Source organism: Genypterus blacodes, unplaced genomic scaffold, assembly GCF_046128005.1.
Source record: "Genypterus blacodes isolate CSIRO-AG114 ecotype Tasmania unplaced genomic scaffold, CSIRO-AGI_Gbla_v1 ptg000133l_1, whole genome shotgun sequence".
NCBI classification, from domain to species: Eukaryota; Metazoa; Chordata; class Actinopteri; order Ophidiiformes; family Ophidiidae; genus Genypterus; species Genypterus blacodes.
Window position 1 is genome coordinate 7,102,129 of NW_027466935.1, and position 26,102 is coordinate 7,128,230.

The following is a 26,102-nucleotide window of genomic DNA, read 5'->3' on the forward strand; positions in this document are numbered from 1 at the left end:
AATAGAATCATGTTTTGTTTGTTTCCACTCTACAGGGCACTACACATGAAAGGATTAGTTAAATAAAAGGGGGCGTTGTCTGACTCAAATAAAGGCGTGTAGCTATTCAGTTGATCGAAGCCTTTTTAGATTGATTTTTGATTAACGTCCTCAGTATCAAGGACAACTCGCACAACATAATTCATTTAAAAAGCATTCAAATTAAATTATATAAGCATCGAAAGATGACCCACTCCACACCAGTCCGGTAGATGTCAGTAATGCGCCATAACGTTGTTCGCCAATCGCCAAACAATACAAGAAGAAGAACAAACACAAAAACCAACGAGGAAGAAAAACGACAACAACTAGAAAACACAACAAACGTGAGTGACGTCATCCCTCTTTGTCACTGCCCTCAGGTTCGCCCTAATCTCATCAACTCCGTTTCCTTATCTAGACGCGTTTGGGAACGAAAGTTCATCATTTGGACTGATTTCCTCCTGGCAGCTGTGATGTTTGATGACAAAGCAGAGCAGACCTAACTGAGGACACAAGGAAGAGCCGCTTCACTGCATGCCGCGGTAAGAATGTTTTATTTAGACTATCCTGCTCTGTAATGTTTACACTGACAACGTGTCGACATATCATTTAATAGGCCTGTTGTACTTAAACTAGGTTAAACTGTATGCTTGATAGCGTAGGAGACGTATATATTGCTTAGGTAGCTGAACCTGTACTGCCTACTCAGCACTTGGAATTTGCCGACTAATCTAACATTTTTGTATCAGTTCCTCCTCTCAGTCTCACCGTTAAACATTGACATTAACATTTATTTCTATGTTAAAGTTTTACAGTTAGTTACACGGATGTTGCACATCAGGTCACATGCTCGCGTGCTATTCTAAATTACGATATAATTAAGTTCCAAGAGCTATTCCGGAAAGCGAGTTTGCTCGTGTAGCCTTGCACGCTTACTCTGAATTTCCGGAAAACAAGAGTGTCTGCGTTGCAACATCGAGATCAGACTGATTAGGGTTGAGTTATTGTGGCAAATTACCCGAGACTAAGCCGTTACTTCATGGTAGAGGGAGCATTATGGGCTCACTGCCTCAGGGTTTGGACACAGTATAATCACCGAGCAAACAATTCCAAACTGTATCAAATCCTTTACAGTAGAATGTCCGAGTCATGATTTCTCATCTGGTGCTTATTAAGTGTAACATGATGCAGAAGTCAATGAACTAATTCAACAGAATGGTTAAGAGGGAGAAATAGAGAGAGGACATGTTGTTTTCTGAATCATCAAATCAGAATCTGGACCTTAGGCCAACATAGATGTGTCATGAGTCCAGACATGTTAATGTTAAAACCAGCTTTGTTGGAGGTATTGTCTAAAATACAGATCAATAGCATCAAGGAACTTTGGTAGAGGTTTTGTTGCTGATAAAGGAGCTAAAGCCAGTTAGGCTGTGTCTGTCTGTTTATGTGACATAAATGTTATTTAAATTAAGTTATTAAATTTAGATTTTGTTGAGTTTTGGCTTGACTTTTTTGAACTCACAAATTGGCAAACTCGACGAAATATAATCAGAAAGGACTTGTTACTTGACTTTGACGCAACTGACCTGTGTCTTCAAATGGACTTCAGCCTTTTGTCTCTGTAAGAAGTGTTTATATCCCCAACCAAAAGACTGCAATATAATGTATTATAGGGTCACATTGATGTGAATTTTCACTGAATTATAAAGTTACAGGAGTCTCTCTGACCCCGAGTGACATTTTGCATGGATTAGCCTATTTAATACATGTAATAGAAACAATTGATATCATTTTAATTTCTGTTTAGTTTTTATCTCTCACTTCAGTTTTTTCTTTTCATCAATGCAAGTTTGTGTTTTCATTTTAATTTCAGCTTTTGTTAACATCATCTGTTCTTGAAGAAACATGCACGAGTGATGTTTTATGCTTCTGTTAGTCAGCCTTTGGTCAGTGTGTTCATATTTTATGATATGCTTCCTCCCAGTCAGGTGACGGGAACTTGAGCGGCTTTAATTGAAAGAAAGAAAGAAACGAAAAAGATCATGGAGGACGAGTGCAAGCCACTGCTGGGCTCGGCTCACACAGTAGGGAGTTACTCTCACACAGGCTCCACAGACTCTCTGGACATCAAGTATAAAAGGTGAGTCCCTCTGAAACACAACTGCATAATACAGTCTGTGCTCTGCCTCTCTACCTGTACCTATAGATCTTTGTTAGGCAACCGGAGTTATAATCTTGTTTATGAGCCGTGTTGCTGTGCTTGCTATGCTTTTGGTCAGCAGGCTGAACCGCACGTCTCTCTCCAATACAGTTTATTGCGAAACAAATACGGTGCTTTCTAGTAGTTGGCTTTCCTAGAATTCATTTGACAAGCATGTACCAAGGCCTGTGTGTGTGTGTGTGTGTGTGTGTGTGTGTGTGTGTGTGTGTGTGTGTGTGTGTGTGTGTGTGTGTGTGTGTGTGTGTGTGTGTGTGTGTGTGTGTGTGTGTGTGTGTGTGTGTGTGTGTGTGTGTGTGTGTGTGTGTGTGTGTGTGTGTGTGTGTGCGTGCGTGCGTGTGTTCCCTCCTATCATTCCTAACTGTGTTCCCAGTTCGTGTGAATTTTAATCCAGTTAGGTATTTCACAATGACTAACAAGCTTGCTGTCAGAGCAATCTAAATGTTATGTTACAGTTGTTATTATAGGGAAAACTGTATATGAATAAGAAAAGAAGAAATGGAACATCTTTATTATTATTATTTTCTGTGATCTATACCGGACACATATTATGTAATCTTATATTATATTGTTCCCAGTCATGTTGCTTGGTCACTTGATATCATGGTGCTAGAAATGACGACACAACGGCAAACATTCCCTCATGTCGTCTTTCTCTCTGGTTGTTCCAGGCCTTTCCACGTGGAGCACAGGAACATAGTGGAGGCTGTTCCCCAGGAGAGGGTGTCTGCTGAGGCTGCCATTCTAAACAGCAGAGTCCATTATTACGGCAGACTAACAGGCTCTTCTGACAGACTTCTGGTATGTTAACCACACCTAAATCACTGCAGGGCTCAATTTTGAAATGGTAGTGATTCCATAAAATGAAGATGAGAGTAGCCTGGTGCTGCAGAGAGACACACTCGGGGGGGGGGGGGGGGGGGGGCAATCCAGCAGAGCACTTGATGAAGAGGACCGTGTTTTGTGCTGTTTGCTGTAGACCTCCATCAGAATCTTATTTATTGACTTGATCGTTCAAACTTTTGTGTGATGTTTGTAGGCTTTTGATTACTTTTCTAAATTTGAGTGGTTCCATTACATATTTTTCAGTCAGGCTTAACTTTTACTGTTGTTTTCCCCCCTCAGAGTCCGCCCAACCATGTGATCCCCTGTCCTGAAGAGATTTACGTTTACAGCCCCCTCGGGACGGCTTTCAAGTTGCCGGGCAGTGATGACCCTAAAAACCCCAGCTTCGTCACCATGTAAGACACAGTAACATTAGTCAGTGTGTCAAACTGAGCTAAACCAACATCAAATCCTCCAGTAAAGGAATGTGCTTGACCTTGTTTTACCCTCCTTACAGATTTGCCATATGGAACACAATGATGGGCACATCCATACTCAGTATACCTTGGGGTATAAAACAGGTGATTTATTCTACGTACCTCTATGAACAATAACAAACTGTTTTTCTCTTGACCTCAGGTATTTTGAAATGCTCCGTGGTTTGAAGTTTGTTTAACAGGATAAAAACTGAGCCCTGAATAATCACTGAATGATCTTTGTCCCATCAGGCTGGTTTTACTCTGGGGATAATCATTCTCATCTCCGTTGGCCTGCTGATGCTTTACTGTTGTTATATTGTCCTCAAATCAACAAAATCCATACGTAAGTCCAGTAAATCCTTTTCTTTACTTTACTGTTTGATTATGTGATTGCAGAACAATTCAGCCAATGCCACAATTATTTAGAAAAGTCTGCAGTTTCATCCAACCCTTTCTTTCATCCATTTCCACGAAAGAATTTCAAATCCAAACAAGACAGAAAAACCATTTCTTATTTAGATGTCCTCCACAAAGGTTTGCACTCCAGAAAACAAATTGGTTTGTGTCGTAATGAACTGAGCAGAATCAGAGTCTGCCAGGAGCTTGAGTGCAATGATGAACATGTGATATGAATATGAAATACTTTAAACTATTTAGTTCCCCCTTTGAGCCATCACCAAATTAGTGACCGCAAACAAATCTCCTGAGTCCTAAGCAATAATGAGAAAAAAAGGTTGATATTGTTGTACTGAACTAGTGAGCTGCCATATTCTGCAGGTATGTTATGATGAGTTTCCAAAGAGGAGAGGCTCCTCTAACAAGTATCTGCCAGCATTCACACCTCACAGCAGTTTGATAAGACACACACACACACACACACACACACACACACACACACACACACACACACAGAGTCACGTGTGAGCTGTGTTTCACTACTAAAGTGGTTTTAAGAACACAACAGGATGTGACTAATGTGGGGTCCACCACACATAGATTCAATTCTTTTATTTTCAGTATAATACAATAATTCAGTGACGTACTGAATACTTGGTAATTGAATAATGATCATAATTTGGGGCAAAGTTGTAATAACAAGAGAAGAGACATTCCTTCTTTGTATCCCTCACCTCTCTCTCTCGCTTCTGTCTTCAGCCTATAAAGACACATCAGACTGGGAGTTCCCTGATGTGTGTAAGCACTACTTTGGCAGGATTGGCAAATGGTCCAGCCTACTCTTCTCCATGGTGTCGCTTATTGGAGCCATGGTGGTTTACTGGGTCCTCATGTCCAACTTCCTCTACAACACTGGACAATTTATCTACAGTAAGTTGCTCAGCTCTGTCTGCATCACAAAGGAGGTGTTGTATGATTGACTTTTGCTTTAAATTAAGATGTAATATGTTTGCCTGATGTTTTGTTACTGTTTTGCTCCTAAAATACACAATATAAAACATATAAATACATATAAAAGAATTCTAATGACAGAAATATGAATTGCTTATTGTTGAATTGAAATGTGTCTCTACAGACTATGCTCACCATCTGAACGAGTCAGATTCAGATTATGGGACTAATGGCTCAAATAGAGGTAAGACCTGCCCATCCATCTTCTACCAGCAGAGGTCCTTGATTGTACAGTGGTGCTAGAAAGTTTATGAACATTTTCTCCGTGTACAGCAATCATCATCCACCAAATGTTTCCAACAACTTTGTATCAGTCTTAGACCACCATTCCTCTTTACAAAGCCGCTTTGATTCGGGTTGGTTTCCTCAAATGAACCTCTCTCTGAACTTCTGCAGCATTTCTATTGGATTAAGGTCAGGACTGACTAATTCCAATATGGGAAATTTGTTCAGCCAGGGGTCTTTGTCTTGCTACATGACCCATTTTCAAATTGTCCTCTGAAATCTCCTTCAACAGTGACATGACACACACATGACACACACATGACACAATGAATAAATTAACATGGATAATGTAGTATTATTTGTTGCAATATTTCGGTTTTGCAAACATTCTTGCACCACTGTATTAAGCAAAGATTGACAGAGGTTGACTTCTGCAAATGTGTTGAACTAAAGATTTATAAGAGAAATGGTAAAGAATTACAAGATAACGGAGCTAAATATTCTCTTGTATGTTTGTTGTGGACTGTACAGTTCTTCATCACAGCAGTTGTATTTACATTTTGACTTTGCCAGTCTGTCTGGATGTGAACACTTTGTCTTGTTTTCCAGTTATCTGTCCGTACCCCAGTACCAACCCCGGAGGCAACTACAGCGCCGGGCCGCTCTCCCTCGGTGTCAGCGGAAATGACACCTCTGATATTAAGTCTTTTGATTTCTGGTGGAGCAAGAACAACACCATCCCCTTCTACCTCATCATCCTGCTGCTGCCTCTGCTCTGCTTCCGTTCAGCCTCCTTCTTTGCCAGGTTCACCTTCTTGGGTAAGATCAATGACAAGAACACAATTCACCTTGATTTATAGTGATTGACAAACCTTCAATGATCAAGTTGCTCGATCTGCCAAAGTATCAATAACAAAGTGTTGATTAGTGTGTTTTTATTCTGCCTGTTGCATCCTTCTCATCTCCTTCTGTCATTCATCTTCACCCAGGAACCATCTCTGTGGCTTACCTCATTTTCCTGGTCACGTACAAAGCTGTCGGTCAGGGCTTCCACCTGGAGTTCCACTGGTTTGAATCAACTCAGTTCTATGTTCCAGGTAAACTAATGAACTTAACAAGCTTATCAGGTCTTTCTTTTTACCTTTGCCTGTTTCCATGACGTTTCACAAGTCTGATACATTGCTATTGGCTTAGCTTAATAGCAATGTTGAGCTGTGTAAATGTTTGCTTGTAAGGAGATAAATATTTCAGATTTTATTGACAGCATGATCTTTCCTCTGCTGCCACCTGCAGGACATACTTCAAATGTTTAGTCCCCCAGGCGTTATAATCCAAATGATCATCATGTCCAGCAGGGGCACTCCAGCAGACTGATCTTTTTCATACATACACACATGCCTAGTGTAATACATATGTTGAGATGTGAGATCCACGCTGAAAGATGATTGATGAATGAATGGTGAATAATCTTTGTCTGCATCTGTGTTATTCCCAGAGTTCAGAGTGCTCTTCCCTCAGCTGGCCGGCGTTCTGACTCTTGCCTTCTTCATTCACAACTGCATCATCACATTGATGAAGAGCAACAGGAACCCAGAAAACAACGTGAGCCTTTCTTAGCTGTTATCACTTCCCAATAATCGTGCTGCAAACTTCAAGTATTTAATTAATCATGGAATCTAAGAGCTACAATATGTAACTTTAGAGCAGACAAGCCATGACTTTATCTATTCTCCATTTAAACATTGTGAATATAAATGTTGTTTCCAGGTGCGTGACCTGTCTGTGGCCTACCTTCTTGTCGGGCTAACCTATCTGTATGTAGGAGTGATGATGTTTGCTATCTTTCCTGCACCACCCCTGTCCAAAGAGTGCATTGAACCGGTAAGTCACAATTTAAGTTTTGTTAGGACATGTGAGCTCTAATAATCAGTCCATCGGTGACGTAATGGAACAGTGACCGTGGCCTCGCTGAAGGAAGGTCATGGCTTTGGATATACTGTAATTGTCAGCTCTGTGTATTTCTGTGTGGAGGTAACATGATCTCCCTGTATCTGTGTGGATTTCATGCTGTGCAAACTCTCATTCATTTTTGATAGAGTAAAGGGATTTTTTTTGGTCAGAAGAACTAAAAGAGGATGAAAGAATGTGGGAATTCATCACAAACTCTGAGAACATAGTAACTACTGAAAGAAAGAACTTCCTTCAGATATTTCTGAGGCAACTGGACTTGGTTATAAAAGCTTTGAAGAATTTACAGAATCTATATCTTCCTCATGCATTTCTCTAACAAATTGTCAGGTTGGCCTTCTTAAAACTGTCTGTGTTTCTGTCTCCCTGCAGAACTTCTTAGACAACTTCCCAAACACCGACGTGTCGGTGTTTATAGCCCGGACATGTCTGCTGTTCCAGATGATCACAGTTTACCCTCTGCTGGGGTACCTGGTACGAGTCCAGATGATGGGCCAGATATTTGGCAGTCACTACCCCAGGTAACTGTGCTGTCATTCAGAAAAGGCTCAGAGAGAACCAAATGAGGACGGAAGAGCTTTCCAGCTAAACCTGTGCGCTTATTCAGACCAATCTGAGTGTTTGTGGTCTGGATAAGATGATGTGTCACCAATGTTTAGTCATTTCTCATATTAGAGCTATTATAATATTGTGTCTAAGGTGTGTTTATGAACAACAGAACACTGACTGACATGTTCAATCTAGTGCTGCGTGTTGAACGATGATTCTGGGTCATCAACATGTCACCAGCATGTTGGTCCAGTAAAGCTCTGTGGAAAGTGTTCTGCACTTTGGGAAAGGAGGGAACTAAGGATCTTGTTGGTGTCCCTCCAACGTTGATGTAATCAGTGCTGGTTATAACAGTAGACTGAACCTGCTGATAAACCCATCAAACACGCTACAGCGGGGGAAATAAAAACAAGGTTAAAGGGGTTCATAATATAAGAATGTGATTACTTAAATTTACTGTTATAATTACAAGCATATGAACAATGCCTTAGCCTCCCATGCTTACATTTCATATATTCTATTATGCATATTTACTATACAGTATTAGTTTTCTCTCTGACTTTTACGTCTGACATTGTAATGCTTTGAATTTTAAAATCATCACTCCATTTTTACTGTTTTTTTTGTTATTCTCTCTCTCTCTCTCTCTCTCTCTCTCTCTCTTTAGTGCCGTCCATGTTCTAACTCTGAACCTTGTTATTGTTGGATCTGGTGTCCTGATGGCCAAGTTCTATCCCAATATTGGATCTATCATTCGGTATGTTTCCGAGATATCCCACTTATTTGTGCTGTTAAACAATGATTTGGAGAAAGCTAGAAGTATTCCACCCTTCAGATTCTGCTGCCTTATTGTTTTTGGGATGTTCGTTGACTGAAGATGCTGCTGCTGAATGACTGTATTGTTTTTCCCCACAGGTTTTCTGGTGCAACATGTGGCTTGGCTTTAGTGTTTCTGTTTCCTTGCTTGATCCACATGATCTCCCTGAGGAGGCAGGGGAGGCTCCGCTGGCCATCGGCCGTCTTTCACAGTAGTCTGATTGTGCTTGGCCTGGCCAATATGATTGCTCAGTTCTTCATGTAGAGGCATGCACATATTCCAAATTCATGGATGTCTCAGATGGTTATCTCTGACCAAAATCCATGTTGTTCTTGAAGGATAATTCACAATGAGCAATGTCACATATCAAACTACGGTACTGTATGGGCCCTGTAGACTTTCAATCCAACTAAAACACAACACAGCTGCTGGTTTCACCTTCAGTTAGACAGGAGGAGCTGATCAGTGAATGCTTGAGGTAAAGGGTTTGGTTTGGATTGAAAACTAGATATCACAACATAAAGGGACAAGAACAAGCTTGATATATGTATGAATTACTTATCGATTGTGGTCTGATCCTCGTCAAAATCCTAATAACAAACGGAATCCTCTGGAAGTAATGACCAACAAAAAAAGGTGCTACATGTCAAGGACTCTTTAAAAGCTGTCAGATGAGATTGAGATTGGAGATGTTTGAGTGGAGCCCTGCTCTTTGAAACAGACACCCAAAGTCAAATTACTGACAAGAGTCTGTTCTTCTCAACAAACATCTGTTCATGTGACCTTTGATCCCTAAAACAAATTCCAGAGCTTAGAAGAAACACTTCTATCTCACATCTGAATGTGGAAATGCTCTAAATGCAGCAAATTGTGTCTCTTAGTGTTATTTTGGCGTTGATCAGATCCCATTTGAGTAGCAATGAATGTGAAAATCCAAAGGGAGACTTTCTGTGTCTTTTCTAACCTTAGAATAAATGTTACTGTCAATCAAAGGGAATATTGAGTAAGCCATCGGGTGAAACAGTTACTATAGGTTACTATTTTGGAAGAGAATATAATATATTGGTTTGATCTTATATGCTTCAGGCCATCCAGTCTGGAATGATCAAACTCTCCCGTAGTGATGTTTGTGATTGATACTGGGACTTGCCCACCTGAAGCAGCATTGTGCACATTGTTGACTCAGTGACGGTTCACACACAGCTGTGAGGGCGAGGGTGACAAGCTCAATCAAACATTATCTACAATTTTATTGTTTTTGGTCATACATAAAATTTGTAAGAAAACAAACTTGTGTTTTGGACTAAAGCACATCATTTTACTAACTTTTGTGATTTTGTAAAAGCTTTCTGATGAAGCAGTTAAGCTGTTTAGCTGACAAAAAATGTTGAGATTTTATTGTTTAAGATATTTTGTGTTTTGAGCTTTTGTTTTATTTCATTTTCATTTTTATGAGCAGTGTTTATTTACATGTTTTGATGGACGGACTGTATTTTCTGTAAAATGCCAAAAGTGCTGTATTTTATCAGTTATAAGATACAAATAATAATTTTGCTGCTTAAAATAAAACTTCATATCTGATTATGTATCTATCCTAATTGACCTATAGTTAGCTTTCCTGTTTGCTTTGATTGATCGATTTTTAACCAAGATTAAATAGTGATGAAAAACCTTTAACCCCATGTGCACTGTGCATTTACATGTGATCACTATACAGATATGTTATCAAGAAAAGGATGATGATGTTAATGTGTAAATGCACACACACATTCTCATCCAAATGCTTCTGACATCCAGTTAATACGTTCCAATGCAATCATGTGCATTGCTTATGTGCAGCCCTGTTTGTTACTACCTTCATTTACACTAAGTTCTCTTCAAAATAATTAAATAATTACGGATAAAAATAGTAATAATGATTAAAAAATTAAGACTGAACTAATAAAAAAAAAAGTTTGCAGACAAAAAGATCTTGTGATTAGTTAAAATCACGAATAAAATCGGGATTAAAGATTAAAGGAATAAATGATTGATAAAATACATTAACAAGAACAATGGCACTGGGCAAAATCAGCTGCTCCACCGTCAGATTTCTTCTTCTACTGTTGATATTTTGGCATTTGGCATCCACATTAGCGCCATTTGCCGGACCGTCCCTTGTCCTGTCTAACCTGGCACGGCCGTGGCATATTTAAAAAAAACTAAAGGCACAAAGTGAGATTATCCAAAATCACCAGCAGGACGTGAAGGGTTAACCCAGCATTGTGCCATGATCTATGTGTGAAAGGGGCTTGACTGAGAAATAGAACGTGATTTGAAGAGTGGATCACATTTAATGCTGATCAGATAATCCAAAGAAATTCATGAAGCCCTTAAGACTGTTGAAACGGTCTTTATTTACATTAACTCTATCTATTCAACCCATATATGGACTGAAAAAACTGTTATAGAAAGGCTAAGTGATTAATAATGTCTTTTCGTAATCTGAACAACATGAAACTATTCTGTAAGTATATAAATATGTGTCACCTCATCCATTCACTCAAACGCCTGGAAGCCATTAGTGGACTGGCTTTGGCTGTCCTTGCTGTGAGTGACTCCTCTTAGTTGAAGTCTTCCTTAAATAAGGTGAAAATGCTGAGAGCCTAATCAATATGTAGGTCCCTCACTCAGGGCCATGATGGGAAGCTCCATCCCACAGATACCATTACCGGTATTACTTCTGTCTGAGGATTGAAAAGGGTCACAGCAGTGTCAATGTTTAGGGTGACAGTGACCTGACCTTAGTGACTTGCTTCATCTTGTTTAAGCCTCAGCCACTCACGCAGCCTTTGGATCGTCTCGGGAGCCTATTAGTGGGGTGAAGTTGGGGGTTGGGGAGTAGCTGGTTGACGTGTGTGTGTGTGTCTGTGTGTGGGCGGGCAGGCAGGGGGGTGTTTTCTGTCACATTCATGATTGTTAATCCCATAAATCTTGTGACTGATCAGGATAAAAAAACAAAAACATTTCTATAATATTTAGTTCATTTCATTAACATCGTTTGCTTTCATAAGTGACCTACAGGTAAGAAAGCTGTTAAAATGGTAGTAGACAGAGTAATAGCATTAATGAATAATCTCCTGTCTGGCTGTTTTGCAGTGATTGAAGCAGAGATCAACACTAAGAGGCTTTGCTTCACTGTGAGCTTTGCCTGAAGACAGTGACATGCAAGTGTGGCATCACTGTACTATTTATAGCTGCCTTGTGTCATCCTTTTTATACACGTTAGTTTGCTCATTAAAATGTAATGTCAAGCCTCATGCAATACAGAAGATTCCAAAGTGAAGTATGAATATAGAGCCATTTAGGATCTTTTCTCCATTCTGTATTTATGTCTTGTAATTGTCTTGAAAGAACACAAATATTTGCTTTCACTCACATGACTGCCTTTAACTACAGGTTCTCAACTGCTTTGTGTGATTTTAAACAATGACAGTTATTGAAACATCCCATCTCATACGAATGTTAAGTCAGCATTGCTCTCACCTGTAAGCTCCATGATGATAGAGCAATGACACACATTGCTTTTCCATAGACCAGTGCCAAGTGTGAGGTCAGGGGCCAGAGGGAGGGAAGATGCATTAAACACCACCTTGGTTAGGAGAATAATCTTTCACTCCACAGAGGACAAAAGAACATTAGACGTGTGCTTGTTTGATTTTTTTAAAAAGCGGAAAAGAAGAAATGTGAGAAATCCAGGATAAATGTAGTAATCAGATCAATAAACAGGCTGTACAAGGAAATTAGTTTGATCCATAAAGGAGCAGGAAACAGCAGAGCATTGCAGCAGCACCAATACCGCTAAAATACTGTGAACGCTTTAAGAGCTATAGAATAAAGATGTGCCATAAAAAAATGCTAACCAATCAAATAATACAATACAAAAGAGAATTTATAAAAAAAATTGTAATATGATTTTAACAAATTGTGCACTGTGTAGGACGCCTTTTTGATTACAACTGGAAGTAATTAAAGCATGAAGCATTTCTATCAAAAATAGAAAATATACACTCATTCCAAAAACTCCAAGGCTGGCTAACCCTGATTGTTTGCATTATATAAACCTCAAAACTAAGCTTATTTCCCTCTAGACGAAGAGAGGAAATCCATGTCTGCGTTATTCTTACATTGACTGAACTGTGTTTCATTCCATTGAAACTGTTAATATGATGATGAAAGAAGAGAATGCAAAAGAAAACCAATGTATATTAGAGTGTAGGAATACACAGTAAGAATAATTCACTCATTTATTATCATCCTCTTCATCTGTGGTGTTCATATTCGTATTATTACACAAATGAAGGGAGATATTTGAGAAGACGCGGTGGCTGCATCCTCTTGGGACGGATCGTATGTCTGCTTCCTTGGCTCCTTCCCCTTGACAAAAAACACACCCTTTAGTATCAGCATAATCAATGGGGAGTGGTGGTGGAGGGGGTGGCTACAGCAGTTTGCTTGCCGGTGATTCGCTGACATTCGCTCTAATTGGATCAAGTAGGAACTTGCTTAGCTGGATGCTTTGTGCTCCGATTGGGAGCAGCCTGCGAAAAGACCACAGACACATCAGACAGGAAGAGAGGAAGAGAGGGAGAAGAGGAAGAAAGGGAGAAAAAGAGAGAAAGAGAGGGCCACTGCCTCCGCCTGCATATGAGTGGAGGAGAGTCTGAGAGAGGGAGAAAGAGGAAGGGTGAAAGAGGAAAAGGGGGAGTGTCCTGTCTCCTCTATCTTTCTGTGGTGCTGCAACTGCCCCCCCCCCCACCCTTTCTTTCTAAGTCTCTCTCTTTTCCCTTACTCATCTGTTTCTGTGGCCGCACTGAGAGGAAGGGCACCTGCCGCTCCCTGATGATTCAGGCTTTCAGCTACTCGGAGCTCCACAGACAAGACAGTATGTCCCTCCTGCCACTGCAGTGCCTGGCTGTCCCGTCCTTAGCACTACAGCTACTGCAGCTGCAGCTGGCCCAACACGTCTGTACTCCCTCTGCTCTCCATGCGCTCAGGTGAGTAAGCTGCTCGTCTACCGTAGCTCAGCACTGGGCCCTACTTTTAAAGAATGCTATAAAAATCTGTCTTTTTGCCTGCAGCAAATTTAGTGATTCTATTTATAGACTCAGTGTATTTTGAGTGAACAACCATGACCGAGGAACTCCTCTCTCTTGTGCACAGAAGGCCGTCTGCATCCCTCCGAGACTATTAACAAGGTTAAACTCACGCTGAGGAACGTTCTCAGTCCAGACTATCAGCGCTCTGACTGTGGCTTCGTGATGGAAAACACACTTTATGAGACTGGTGGCCGACAGCCACTGAGTGGTGCTTTGAGTTTGTAGATTAGGTGTCTTCAGAGCCTTCATCCAGCGGCCCGGAAGGATGACTGAGGGAATGGAGGACTCCTCCGCAGGGCCGGATGTCACTCCTGCCTCCCCCACTGGCTCCACTGTCGATACTGGACAAGCCCCCGAAGAGAAACAAGAGGAGACAGTGACAGGTGGCGAGGGCGGTGAGGGGGTTGCTGAGGGAGATGGTGGCGGTGGTGGGGAGCATTCAGGGACTTTGGGAATTGTGGCCTTGCCGGGGATCTGCTGCGTGTGCATAGAGAGAGAACAGATTAACCATTGCCTGCACTCTGAGAAAATCTGCATCCTGCCCATCCTGGCCTGTCTCCTCAGCCTAGCCCTCTGCACAGCTGGCCTCAAATGGGTCTTTGTGGATAAGATCTTCGAGTATGAACCACCCACACACTTAGATGCCAAACGCATCGGACAAGACCCATTTAACACATCAGTTGACCCCACGCTGGGACTAACTGTGTCATTTCCTCCTCCATCTTCGTCCTCTACCCCTTTGACCACCCCCGTTGACACTACCACGGGACGTCCTGAGGTTTTTGTGAAGGGGAAATCTACGAGAGGGCCGTTCGTTCCACAATCTGCTGGAGTGACTCAGTTTAATCCTTCTGTTACACTGAAATACAATGCAGACCAACCCACCATCCAGAAACAGACCCCCTATCCTCAGACAACAGTGGAATTAAATGACATTATCATCCCCACAATCTGTAAGTACACTTAACCTCTTCAATCAATGTTATTGATTTTTTGTTTTTGTACTGAATGTGTTTTTTTTTACTGAAACATTCAATGATGACACGCTAGTTTCGAAAAATGAGAGAAATCTTGAGAAAATCAACAGAATAGAATAGAACGACATCACCTTTCCTGTAGCATGGATGGGTAATAAACACATATATATAGTCAGGGCATTATAGGATGTACATATAGACAGGATTACAAGCTGAAGAATGAAATGTAGCTCCTGAAGCAGCCAAAGGTAGTTTGGATTTGTGATTTTCTGAAATGCAGTGGGGCAGTAAGTGTGTGCTGCTTTCAGCACTTTGCGTGAAAGCAGACACGTTGTAACTTGCACTGGCCCCATGACTAAGCCTCTGAAGTATTGCCACAGACAAAGGTGTGCAGGAAACAACAGTTTATATTCAGGCCTAGTTTAGTCGTGCAGTTTACCTCCTCAAGGCATTATAGCACAAATGCTTAATCTAGTTGTGTATTGTGACAGAGCCTATTTGTTCATGGATGAGCCTGAGGTTGAGTTGGGAGGCAACATACGTGTGGAAGATCCCTGAAATGCGTTCATGCGAGCTGCTCATTTCCAGGCATATGAAAAAAAGAGAAAATCAATAAATGATGGATGACACAAACTAAAACTACAGGCTGTGGTACAGGGAGACTTCCTGTTCACTGCCTGGGCTCCATTTCAAGGTCAGATCCAGCTGGAGGCTAATTGATGCCTCTTCCATCCCCGCCGCAGGGAAAAGCAACGCAGTAATACTGTCTGTCTGCTAGCTGCTCACCACCATGACTTCATTTTGTACTCACAGCAGTGTGTGAATTATGACATTATAGGTGAGTTATCCTATCTCATGTGGAGCCCAACAACTCCTAACCCCTATGGAATAACTTCAGTTCTCAATAGACACATGTCAATTTACAATGGTTTAAAATCTAGTTACTAAAACAAAAACTTGCAAACACAAGCACACAGTCAAAGTCAACAAACACAGTCAACCAGGCTTTTACAACCTTTTACTTTCCATCGTAGTGTTAAAAAATATTACAACAACAATTCTACCAAACAACATCACCAAAGAATAGTTAGATTGTTTAATTTGTAATTTAATACTATTTTTATACAAGGAATGCAGCTCAAAGTGCTTTCACTTTTTAGAAGTGTACAGAAATAAAACAAATACAAACGTCAAAGTCAAAGTGCTTCACACTGGAACAGCTAAATAATTAAGAATACTTCACTTTACCCTAACCCTAACCCATTAAAAACAACTTCCATTTAAAATAGATGCTTGAAAGTGTTTTTGTGAAAGTGACTTTGTTTTGGTCTTAATTGTTTAATTTCCTTTAAGTGGGGAGATATCTTGGATGGCCCAAAGACCGACCGGCTCACACTAAACCAGGGTTGGTGAGGAGCCAGAGCAGTGATCTGGCCCCCACCATTAGTTTTTCATCAAGATCTATAACTAGTGTCTGAAACTGGGCGGAAATTGTGTGATATCATCTTCTGAATTGTATTGTAGGATGGGATGCATGGGTTTAGTTCAGTTGAGAGTGAGTAGACAGTGGCCAGGACTTTTGTTGGACAATCCAATGAGCAGCTCTTAATCAAGACATGGTTGACAATTCTAAAATCTACACTTCTTCTTCTTTCAGGTTCATACATTTGTAGTATCTTAAATAGCTTAGATGACAGATAAGTTTTAATTGTACATACAAAAGGTCTTGGATATGGACAGCAGGGGATAGGAGATGAGCACAAGGTTGTCCACTAACCTATTTGGGTGTCTACATATCAGGAAGTGGTCCACACAGGCACATAAACTCATACACACATTCAGGTAATTTTGAGTTTCCTGTTCATCTAACCTGCATGTGTTGGGACTGTGAGAGAAAAGCAGGAGGAAACATGTCACAGTGTTTAATGACTATAATCAAATTCATTGAAGTGGCTATGAACTGTCGATGGACCCGAGCACACCCAAGATGAAACAAAGAAATATGCAGTGAGCAGGGTCCTTTGTAATGCTGGAGGAGTGATTGTCTTCTAAATATTGTAATTATTTGTAGCTCAGCCACTACAGACTGCAACTGGAGAAGCGGATAGTTTGTCAGTGTTAAGATTAGGCTGGACACATGTGCTGGTTTGCATCAAGTATGAAAAAATGTGTGCACCTTTGTCATATTTGCCTGAAGGTAACTGTGACCTCCACTCACTCAATGCTTTTCATTGTTTCTCATTCATAGAGTTATATATAAACTGCAACTCAACAATCAGCACATCAGGGTTCACAACGCTGCTCTTTTTGCTAGGCTTGCCTAGACATAGCTCATTCATATTTTTAGTGTGGGATGTCAGGCTTGACTCAGCATGTTATTATAGCTTTCGACATAATAATCATTAGTTAGATGAGGCAAGAAAGATGAGCTATCTGTTTACACATGTGTATTGATGAGGAACTAGTCACGTGGAGTCACTTAGTCACTTGAAATCTTTACAACCATGTTTGGTTGTAAAGTTCTTTCACAAACATGCCCATGTAGTTTCAGTTACCTTAACTTAACCATACTTTAATAATTTCGGTCTAATCCGCAGAGATGAGCGTGGAGAGCCATGAATGATGGCTTGGATTTATGGATATATACAGCTGAGTGTCGTCAGCACAAGAATAGAAATCTATGCTACAAATTAGTTCTCTAAGTGGAAGCATTGAAATTGAAAAGAGTATTGGACCCATTACAGAACCCTGTGGAATGCCAATCTTTACAAAGTAGAGAGGTGATTTGATATCATTTAAGAAGACAAAATGGGACCTGTTTGTTAAATAAGTTTAAAACTAGAGAATGTCACTTCAATGTTCTTTACAGATAGATAGATAGATAGATAGATAGATAGATACTTTACTTATCCCAAACTGGGAATTTGTTCTTGCCACCGGGAAAAAAGAAAATGCCATTGTTCTGGGGAATCATGTTCTAACTTGTTTTGAGTATCTATCCAACACCCTGGATTCCCTGTGAGACAGCATTGCTAACTGTCAGCCTGTGGTTGCAACTGTCAGCTAAACCCTGTCAAGGTCAAACAAGTTTAGGTAAAATTACTCTCAGGTTTTTTTTATAACCCACAAGGGAAAGTACATTCCATCCTGACTGAAGTATTGAAAGGACCACCAACAGAATGAACTAATAACCTTCTTACTGTCAGGCAACAGTGCCAACTACTGTGCCACCATGCTGCCTCAAACAGACAAAACAGCTCTAATAATATAATATCATTTCCAATAGTTGTTTCAACCTATACTCCAATTCAGACCAAATTGCAAGAATTGAATTGGTTAAGAACATTTTCACTAATCCTGCCAACAAACAAACAGACACAGGTGAAAACATACCTCTGTGGCAGTGGTAATCATGTAATCATCAGCGTGAATTCATGTAATAAGCTATCCAGGAGAGTTTACCCTTACATTGTGGAAAGTTTTTGATATTGACATAGATGAGTAGGAAGTAAAGGCACTTTTGAGCAGTTAATGAACACACAAGGAAACTGAAGCAGGAGACTCTCTATTGACCCAGATGAGACCCAGGATAGTGGTATCGTCTGCAAACTTGATGATAACATTGGATTTGCATGTGGCCACGCAGGCATTTGTGAATAGGGCGTACAGGATGCAACTGAGTATGTAGCCTCAGCTTGGGGATGAGTGTAGCTGGTACAATTGTGTTGAATGCTGAGCTGTAGTCTACCAACTGCACCCTGGTGTATGTGTTTCCTTTATCCAGGTGGAAGAGGATGTGTGTGTGCATTATCAGGGTGATGGTGTTGTCCGTAGTTCTGTTGTGGAGGTATACGAGTTGAAGAGGGTCTTAGGTGTCAGGAAGGGTGGAACTGACTAGCCATTAAAAGCACTACATGATGATAGAGGTCAGGGTAGAAGTCGTTCAGGCAGATAATGGAGTTTCTTTGGTATGGGGACAATGGTGGTCTGTTTGAAGGGGGTCAGCCCTATGTTCCCTCAGCCCAATGGTTCCACAGCCCTATGTTCCCTCATTTCTAAGATTTTTTTCAAAATTAGGCCCTATGTTCCCTCAGCCCTATGTTCCCTCATTTCTAAGATTATTTCAAAATTAGGCCCTATGTTCCCTCATTTCTAAGATTTTTTTCAAAATTAGGCCCAATGTTCCCTCAGCCCTATGTTCCCTCATTTCTAAGACTGTTTTCAAAATAAGGCCCTATGTTCCCTCATTTCTAAGGGTTAGGGTTAGGGTTAGGGTTAGAGTTAGGGTTAGGGTTAGGAAACACAGGGCGGAGGGAACATAGGGCCTAATTTTGAAAATAATCTTAGAAATGAGGGAACATAGGGCTGAGTGAACATAGGGCCTAATTTCGAAAAAGATCTTAGAAATGAGGGAACATAGGGCTGTGGGAACATAGGGCTGAGGGAACATAGGGCTGTGGGAACATAGGGCTGAGGGAACATAGGGCTGAGGGAACATAGGCATGCTCCCGTTTGAAGCTGTCTGGGACTGCAGACCGGTTGATACCTCAGCTAGCTGGTCTGCACTTGCTCTGAGGACATGGCCTGGCCTGGTATCCCATCTGGCCCTGGAGGTCTTGCTGTAAACATGTCAAACCTTTGAAGTCCTTTCTTTTGTATTAAGTCTTTGGTTTGTGCTTATTTTATTATCTAAAATGCTACGCTTAGCAGATTGACAGCCCTCTTGTAAACATAGAATGAGTAAGCAATCATTGACAAATAAACAGCCTTTTATCCCCCCTCAGACCAAAGGATTGGATCAAATTTTGAAGATTAAATCCTCACATGGCAGACATCACCCTCAGTGGTTTTTCACCAACATCTTAACTTGCACAACAAAAATTGCCTGTGTTCTTTCCTGTTGTACCAATTGCCCTTCTGGTGTCTTCTGCAGCTGCCACCAGCACCACCACTACAGCAAAGACCTCCAGTCACGTGACACGCTGCAGTGACAGCCAGAAGAACTACTGTGTGAATGGAGGGGAATGCTTTACCCTTGAAGTCATGCCAGGCAGCACAAAGTTCCTCTGCAGGTAGGACATGGAGAGCATGAATGACTTAAAAGGTTTATATTACAACAACAAACAGTAAAGTGCTGATTCCTAAAACCCTTTCAAAGGTTTGAACTTAATCAATAATAAGTCTTTATTACAATCAAAGCCTTCTTTGACAGGGCAAAAGTTGCGAGTAACTATAACCTATTCCTGTCTGTCTTTTATGTGGATTGGTTTGGTCTGAACCAAAGCAGACACCTCTGTTGTTGGTCTTGCTTTCTTCATTAAATCTAAAATTTCTTTGAAGATGAGTCTTGCCCATGAACTTGTGCATCTGTTTATCAGTTAATTAGAGACAGATGGAGGCAGGGAAAAGCAGCTGTAAGGTAGGTAAGGTTCCAAACGAACTGGATGTTTTCTTGTTTGTGTCTTACTTGAATACAGAAAGTGAAAAACCAAGCTTTTCATTGCAGTGGGCTTTAAAGTATTCCAAATGTTCCATTCAATTAAGTGCATTAAGTAAAGTGCATACCTCTGCCAAAAAAACAGTCCTCCAATTATAGCTCAGTCTCTCAATTATGAAAACAGGTTATTGCCTGGACCATGATCAGTCATTATCCTTGGGAACAATGTTGTTGAGGGTCAAACAATACTTTGTGGAAACTCAAGTCTTCTCTCTGCAAATGGTTCCATCCACTTCCCTAAAGCAGCGCTCTGTCCCAGACTGAGAGAAATCTATACCAAACCCCCATCACATTGTCATTAACACTGCATCTTTTCCACGGTCCCTAAGCACTCTTTGCACGTTCTGGTTACTATAGAGAACAATGTAATTTCCTTGCCCGGGAGAATAATCGTTCTGAGGAAAATAAGGTTGTAGTTCATTACCTACCTCATCACAATGTAGGAAATAATTTATTTGTGCTTCTAGAATGTTGATTGTGAGTTGCACCCCTAAAGTGTGCCTGTGGGGCCTGTACTGTAAAGAAAGCTCAACAGATCTCTGCCTTGTTTGCGTAATCGATTAGGCTTAATTGGTATCATGACACTGCTAATCAGCAGGATTTGTTAATGACGGCCATCTTGAAGCACAGACGTGCTTTGAGCTGCATGCTCCCATGATAGGATACGGGGGTGCAAACATGAGCCTATAGGAACAAGATGGAAAGGTCACATACAGATAGGTAATTCATATCAGAGGAGCTTGTGTGCGTGAATTGTCCGATTTTGTATGCGTCTATGTAAAGTGAACGGAGCCTTTTATATCAGATGCACTTTAAATAAAGCTGGATTTGATTTTACTTAAGTCACAAAATATCAAGTTGTTTTTAGTGTCATTTCTGTATCTTGTTAATCGAATATCACCTGTGATCAATACTACAGACTGCAAGTTATTCCCCTCATTATTGTTTGTAGTTGCAGTCCCGTAATCGCGAAACGCACAGCGAAATGAAGTTGTTTTGGCAGAGAACTTAATCAATTAAATTCAAAATTCATCAAGCAATTTGAATGCAGACACAGAAATACCTTGATGGGACCCTGAGGCCCATTGCTGTGCCATTCATCCGCCTCCATCACCTCATGTTTCAGCCTCAAGCTGCAAGCATATGTACTCAATTCCTCTTAACTGAAAATATCCCAGCTCCTCCATGGCCAGCATACTCACCAGACATGTCACCCATTGAGCTTAGTACAGCTACTGAAGAAGAGTGGGAGTACTACAATCAACAATTTGATCAATTCAGTGCAAAGGAGATGTGATCCATTGCATGAGACAACACAAGAACCTGATCAGTACTATGTTCATTTCATGGTATCTTCTTTTTTGGGAAACCTGTGACATATATGTATCTGTATCCACAATCGCATCAGATGTGAAAGTGAAAGTGCTTAATTAATCTATTTCAATTGACTGTTTATGTTTTTTTTTATCTTTGAACTGGATAACATCCTCGAAATTGACAAGTTTATATTTTTGTCCGGTATGTATATCAGTGTTTCATTCTATATATTGGTGTTTTCATGGAAACATAATTGGAGGACTGTTGGGCTTTGGGGTATGCGCTCGACTCAGTGCCCCTCTACTTCTGTCATAAATCAGATCAGGACCAGGATCAGTTACTTTTATCTGCTCTATCATCAAATAAATGTTACTGATTCTTTTTTACAGAAATTGGTGTATTACTTTTAAACAATGATAAAAGAATTTGAGCCAGCCAAAGGAATAATTCTAAATAATTTCTAGGATGTGCCCCTGTGCATTATTTTCTTAAATTGAATAGCTTCTTCTCAGGGCCAGGACGCAAACTCAAACTCAAAGTTATCAAAATCGACTGAGAACCTTTTGCGTAATCCTGCCAACAAACCAGGCAAAATCATCAACTCCACCTTAAATTGACTGTAGCCATGTTGAATAGCTGAACCCCAAAAGAGAGATTCAGAGGCAAGTTAAAAGTTTACTCATGTTACAAAAGAGCAGTATACTAAAGAATCTGGCAGAGGACTGAGGAAACTGAAGAGACTAAGTACTTGCTGTGGTGGCAGATGGGAAGCAGCTGGACAGGTGAGACAGGCAGCTGATGATGTGACAGTGAGCCCTAGTGGGTGGGATGAAACATGGCAGGGTCTGAAGTGACAGGAGATATTAGATTTGATGACCTTGAATCTGTGACATTGAGGGCATTTCACCACTGCCTTTAAAAGAGAATCTATCAGCATAACAAGTATAACATCGGCTCACTATTGCTGGAATAACTCAATGTTAGCGATTGTACTTTTTGAGCAAAATAACTGCTGGACACTGGAAGATTACAGGTAATTCAAATGTTTCTATGTTTTGTGTTCATGTCTTGAGTGTCCCATGTTAAGTGCTGTTCATCTGGTCTCCTTTCTACCCATCCCCCAGGTGTTTGGCTGGAAATACTGGGCATCGATGTCAAGAAACTGTGCTTAAGACAGTCTCAAATCCAAAACGTATGTGAACACAACTGAATTCAATCCCACATGTCATTGCTGGTGTTACACCAAATCCAGGTTTCCATCTTCTGAGGTAAAAACAACATGATGATAGGCTTGGAAACGTTTGCCAAATCTATGGTTATGGAGTGTAACTGCAGGTGGAGCCTCGTAGGATGTCCAAAGGCTTGACTGCTCTCCAGAGGAGTGGTCACTAAAATCTACGTCTGTCATGGAGTGTGATAATCTAAGTCTTCAAGGACAAAAAAAAGGAAAAAAGAACAATAGCTCTCCGTCCATCTCCATCAGGTTGCTGTGGTGTATCTCATCTGAAAACATTGCACCACCTCATGGTCAGAGATAAAGGAGGACACTCTCCTGAGGGCTGTTCCATGCACCAGAAGCTGGGGGTTCTCTCAAGCAGTTCAGTGATAGACTAACCTTGTCAGAAATGTCTAGGTTTCTTCCTCTTCATACAACTCTGGTAAGGGTATTGGCCATGAAGTTGGCTTAGGGACATTCGGGATATTCTCTTCCTTGATCACCATTGATCCAACCCTACTGGCACTCTGGGCTTGATCGATCTTTGTAGGATTGATTTTCTTTCTTAGGAGTGAGTATACACTGTGAACCAAGCACTTTAGACTGAGCTGCTGTTTTCTAGAGGCCTGTACTATGAAGTGAGATTCAGGTGTTAGTCAGCTAAATTGAGGATGAAGTCTCAATTTTCCATGTCACACAGTTGACTGATCACACTCTCTCACCAGAGTCATTTCTGCTCCACGGCAATCCCGGTCCAGAGCAGCATATGTTGGAGCTTAGTCGGGTAGAACTATAAAGCACCGTGTCACCGTTGATGCAGGATCCTGCTGACGTATCTTTAGGGGGTCTCCCCTTCAAAAGGAGGTAGAGGCAAAATCTGCTTTTTTCCCCCTGATGACATTCTTTATCAACACTACTTCTCACTGAGACTGAGTAATGACACTGAAGACGACTTGTATTTTGTGAATGAAGTTAAACCAAATCCAGCTTGATTTAAATTGCATTTACACAAAATAGGACAATACACACACAAGCTCCTCTGATGTGAATTACATATCTGCATGTGACCATTCCATGTTGTTCATTTAAGCTCATCTTTGTAGACCCACCCCTTCTTATGGGAGCGCCCAGATTGCCGCATTAAGAAAGACAATATTAAAGTCTTTTGATTAGCAGCATCATTATACCAATTAAGCGATACCGATTGCGGGCTTTTGATTTTGTCGAACCAGATAACACATTCAAGGCTGAGGGCTGTTGAGTTTCCTTGGTAGTTCAGGCTACAGTAGGTCTGAGGTGAGGCGCTGAACTGATTTCAAATTCCATAATTAGTTCACAGTTACTGACGACTGAGGAATAGGAATTTGAAACAGAAGAATCCGGATTTGCTTTGCGACTGAGCCCAATTTTATCCCTTGTACAAGTATTCTTGCCTCACAGCAAGAAGGTTCCTGGGTTTGAATTTGACTTGGGTCGAACTGGGATAGGCCCCGACACCTGTGACCCTGAGAAGGATAAATGGGTTGGATGGATGCATAATTGAAAGATATTAGGAGGAGAATTGTTAATCCTAGAGCCTGATAAATGGTGAAGCCTCTGTTGAATAGAACTATTTATTATCTTATTACATTCGGAGCTGGAGATCATCATTAAATGCAATTGTGTATCAAGCCCGAATAGAAGCCCACAAATTAGTGATATATTGGTCTTGCTGGCCCTTTGTGCAACACCAGTGATGACAGTCGTGGGTCTTTCTCAGCTCTGGTGTAAACTAACTGTCCTTGTCTCTTCTCTCCGTGACTCTTTTGTTTCCCACTCAGGTGTCCAAATGAATTTACTGGTGATCGCTGTCAAACCTACGTAATGGCCAGCTTTTACAGTATGTCTATTTCCTCTTCTGTCTGTGCTTAGACTGGCGCATGCTCGAACAGCCCGACTTCCTTTTTGCTTCCTTCTCCTTAGAACAGATCCAATCCTGCATGTTCAAATTTTGTTTCTTTGCATTGTTTTGAATGTGACATTGTAGAAATCCCTAGATTTTTTTCCCATTTCCATTTTATGTATAATATCAACAAAAAAAATAACAAATTTGCACACTTACATTGTTAAAGAAGAGTGCTTATGTGCTTACAGCCGAGCTTTAAAAGGAGGGCATTCATGCATGTCCCTCCCTCTTTCCCTGTTTCCAGACATGGACTATCACACTTCCTGACAGACTTGATGACATTGGCACACAATCAAAACATCTTCCACTAGCAAATGCTTGGTCAAATGTTTGCTATATCAATGAACAGGTTGCCAAGGCTGCCAATGATCTCGCCTTAGTTCTGAGTGACTGCCTGCTTTACTATTGTTCCTGAAAATTGTTTTCTCAAATAGGACTCACAGTGTGTTAATTTTATATAAACAACCATGAATTTGGTTGGACACTTTAAACTTGAAAGAAAATCACAAATACTCTGTGACATCCAATCTCTGGTTTGCGTTTATTTTTGCTTTCTGCTGTACTTTGCAATCCTCACACAATCACTTAAATTAGAAGTTGGATTCTCAGTCCCTTTGCACATTCCACCAAATTTTCAACACACCGGTTGCTATTTAACATATACAGTATTTTAGTCATAGGGGCAGCAGTTCCATCCCAAGTTGTACAATGCTAGGGAGCTTGACGTAAGAACTCCGGAGCGCTTGTTCACCTCTATTCCCCACCAATCTGCGCTCACTCCAGAATAAAATGGATGAATTACAGCTTTTCCGCAAAACTAGAAAGCCATTCCACTCTACTCTACATCCCCCTGCAAGCCTGTGAGGTGCAGATACAACTCGATGAACAGGTAACAAGAGTGGAGAGAGCACACTCATATTTATTGTTCTGTGAGATTTTAACAGATGTGGGAGTAAGACACACAAATGCAAGTCATGTCGACTTTATTTCTAGAGCCCAATATCACATACAATGTCTCAAAGGGCTTTAAAGGCTTCGTTATACCCTATACGGCTGTAATGAAGCTCTATTTATTATATAGGGCTGTAGATAGATGTGGAAGTGAGATGTAAGAATAGTAATTATGTAGTCTAGTAATCACAGCTCCAGTGGCTCTATGCTGCTAGATAGAAGCCTTCAAAGGGCAGTGAAGTGAAAGCAAGAGTATGACAGAAAATTGGCCTCTCAGTGTGAAGCCTCCTGCCTTGGCTCACCTTCAGGAGGGTCACACCATTTCTCCGTGGCTTGTGTCTAAGGTGTGAATAAACATAAATGACATTGCAAGTATAATGCTTTTATTATGCCACTAAATGGCATTCTTCAAGCACGCCTGACTTTCATTTGACATTGTGGGCTTTTCATCTTATTTGGTCCTGTCCATAGCCACCCTAGCTAACAACAAAAACAAGCTGTTACGCAACTTCCTGCACAGTTCATTTTAATGTTGAACATGCTGAACAAATT

The 26,102-nt window shown here is 40.8% G+C and overlaps 2 protein-coding genes across 6 annotated transcripts in view; both read left to right on the forward strand.

Moving 5' to 3' along the window:
• The first annotated feature begins 331 nt into the window (after window positions 1-331).
• Window positions 332-10,090, forward strand: slc38a9 (solute carrier family 38 member 9). The gene is made up of 15 exons (XM_076164172.1): window positions 332-563; window positions 2,006-2,161; window positions 2,911-3,040; window positions 3,365-3,480; window positions 3,582-3,645; window positions 3,793-3,886; window positions 4,699-4,869; window positions 5,075-5,134; window positions 5,785-5,994; window positions 6,165-6,272; window positions 6,671-6,777; window positions 6,943-7,056; window positions 7,516-7,664; window positions 8,360-8,449; window positions 8,608-10,090. Exons 2-15 carry the CDS (start codon window positions 2,064-2,066, stop codon window positions 8,771-8,773), a joined length of 1,677 nt encoding a protein of 558 aa, XP_076020287.1. The 5' UTR covers window positions 332-563; window positions 2,006-2,063; the 3' UTR covers window positions 8,774-10,090.
• Window positions 10,091-13,056: 2,966 nt separating this feature from the next.
• nrg1 (neuregulin 1) overlaps window positions 13,057-26,102 on the forward strand; it is a 33,007-nt gene continuing 19,961 nt past the window's right edge. The window contains exons 1-4 of one of the 5 annotated variants that reach the window (XM_076163878.1): window positions 13,057-13,545; window positions 13,712-14,600; window positions 19,558-19,696; window positions 22,563-22,630. In XM_076163878.1, coding sequence (XP_076019993.1) covers window positions 13,913-14,600; window positions 19,558-19,696; window positions 22,563-22,630 — 895 coding nt within the window. In that variant the 5' untranslated portion in view covers window positions 13,057-13,545; window positions 13,712-13,912. Of the gene's footprint in view, window positions 13,546-13,653; window positions 14,601-19,557; window positions 19,697-22,562; window positions 22,631-24,474; window positions 24,534-26,102 lie in introns of all 5 variants that reach the window. The other 4 variants (XM_076163879.1, XM_076163877.1, XM_076163876.1 and 1 more) reach the window with 4 other exon arrangements.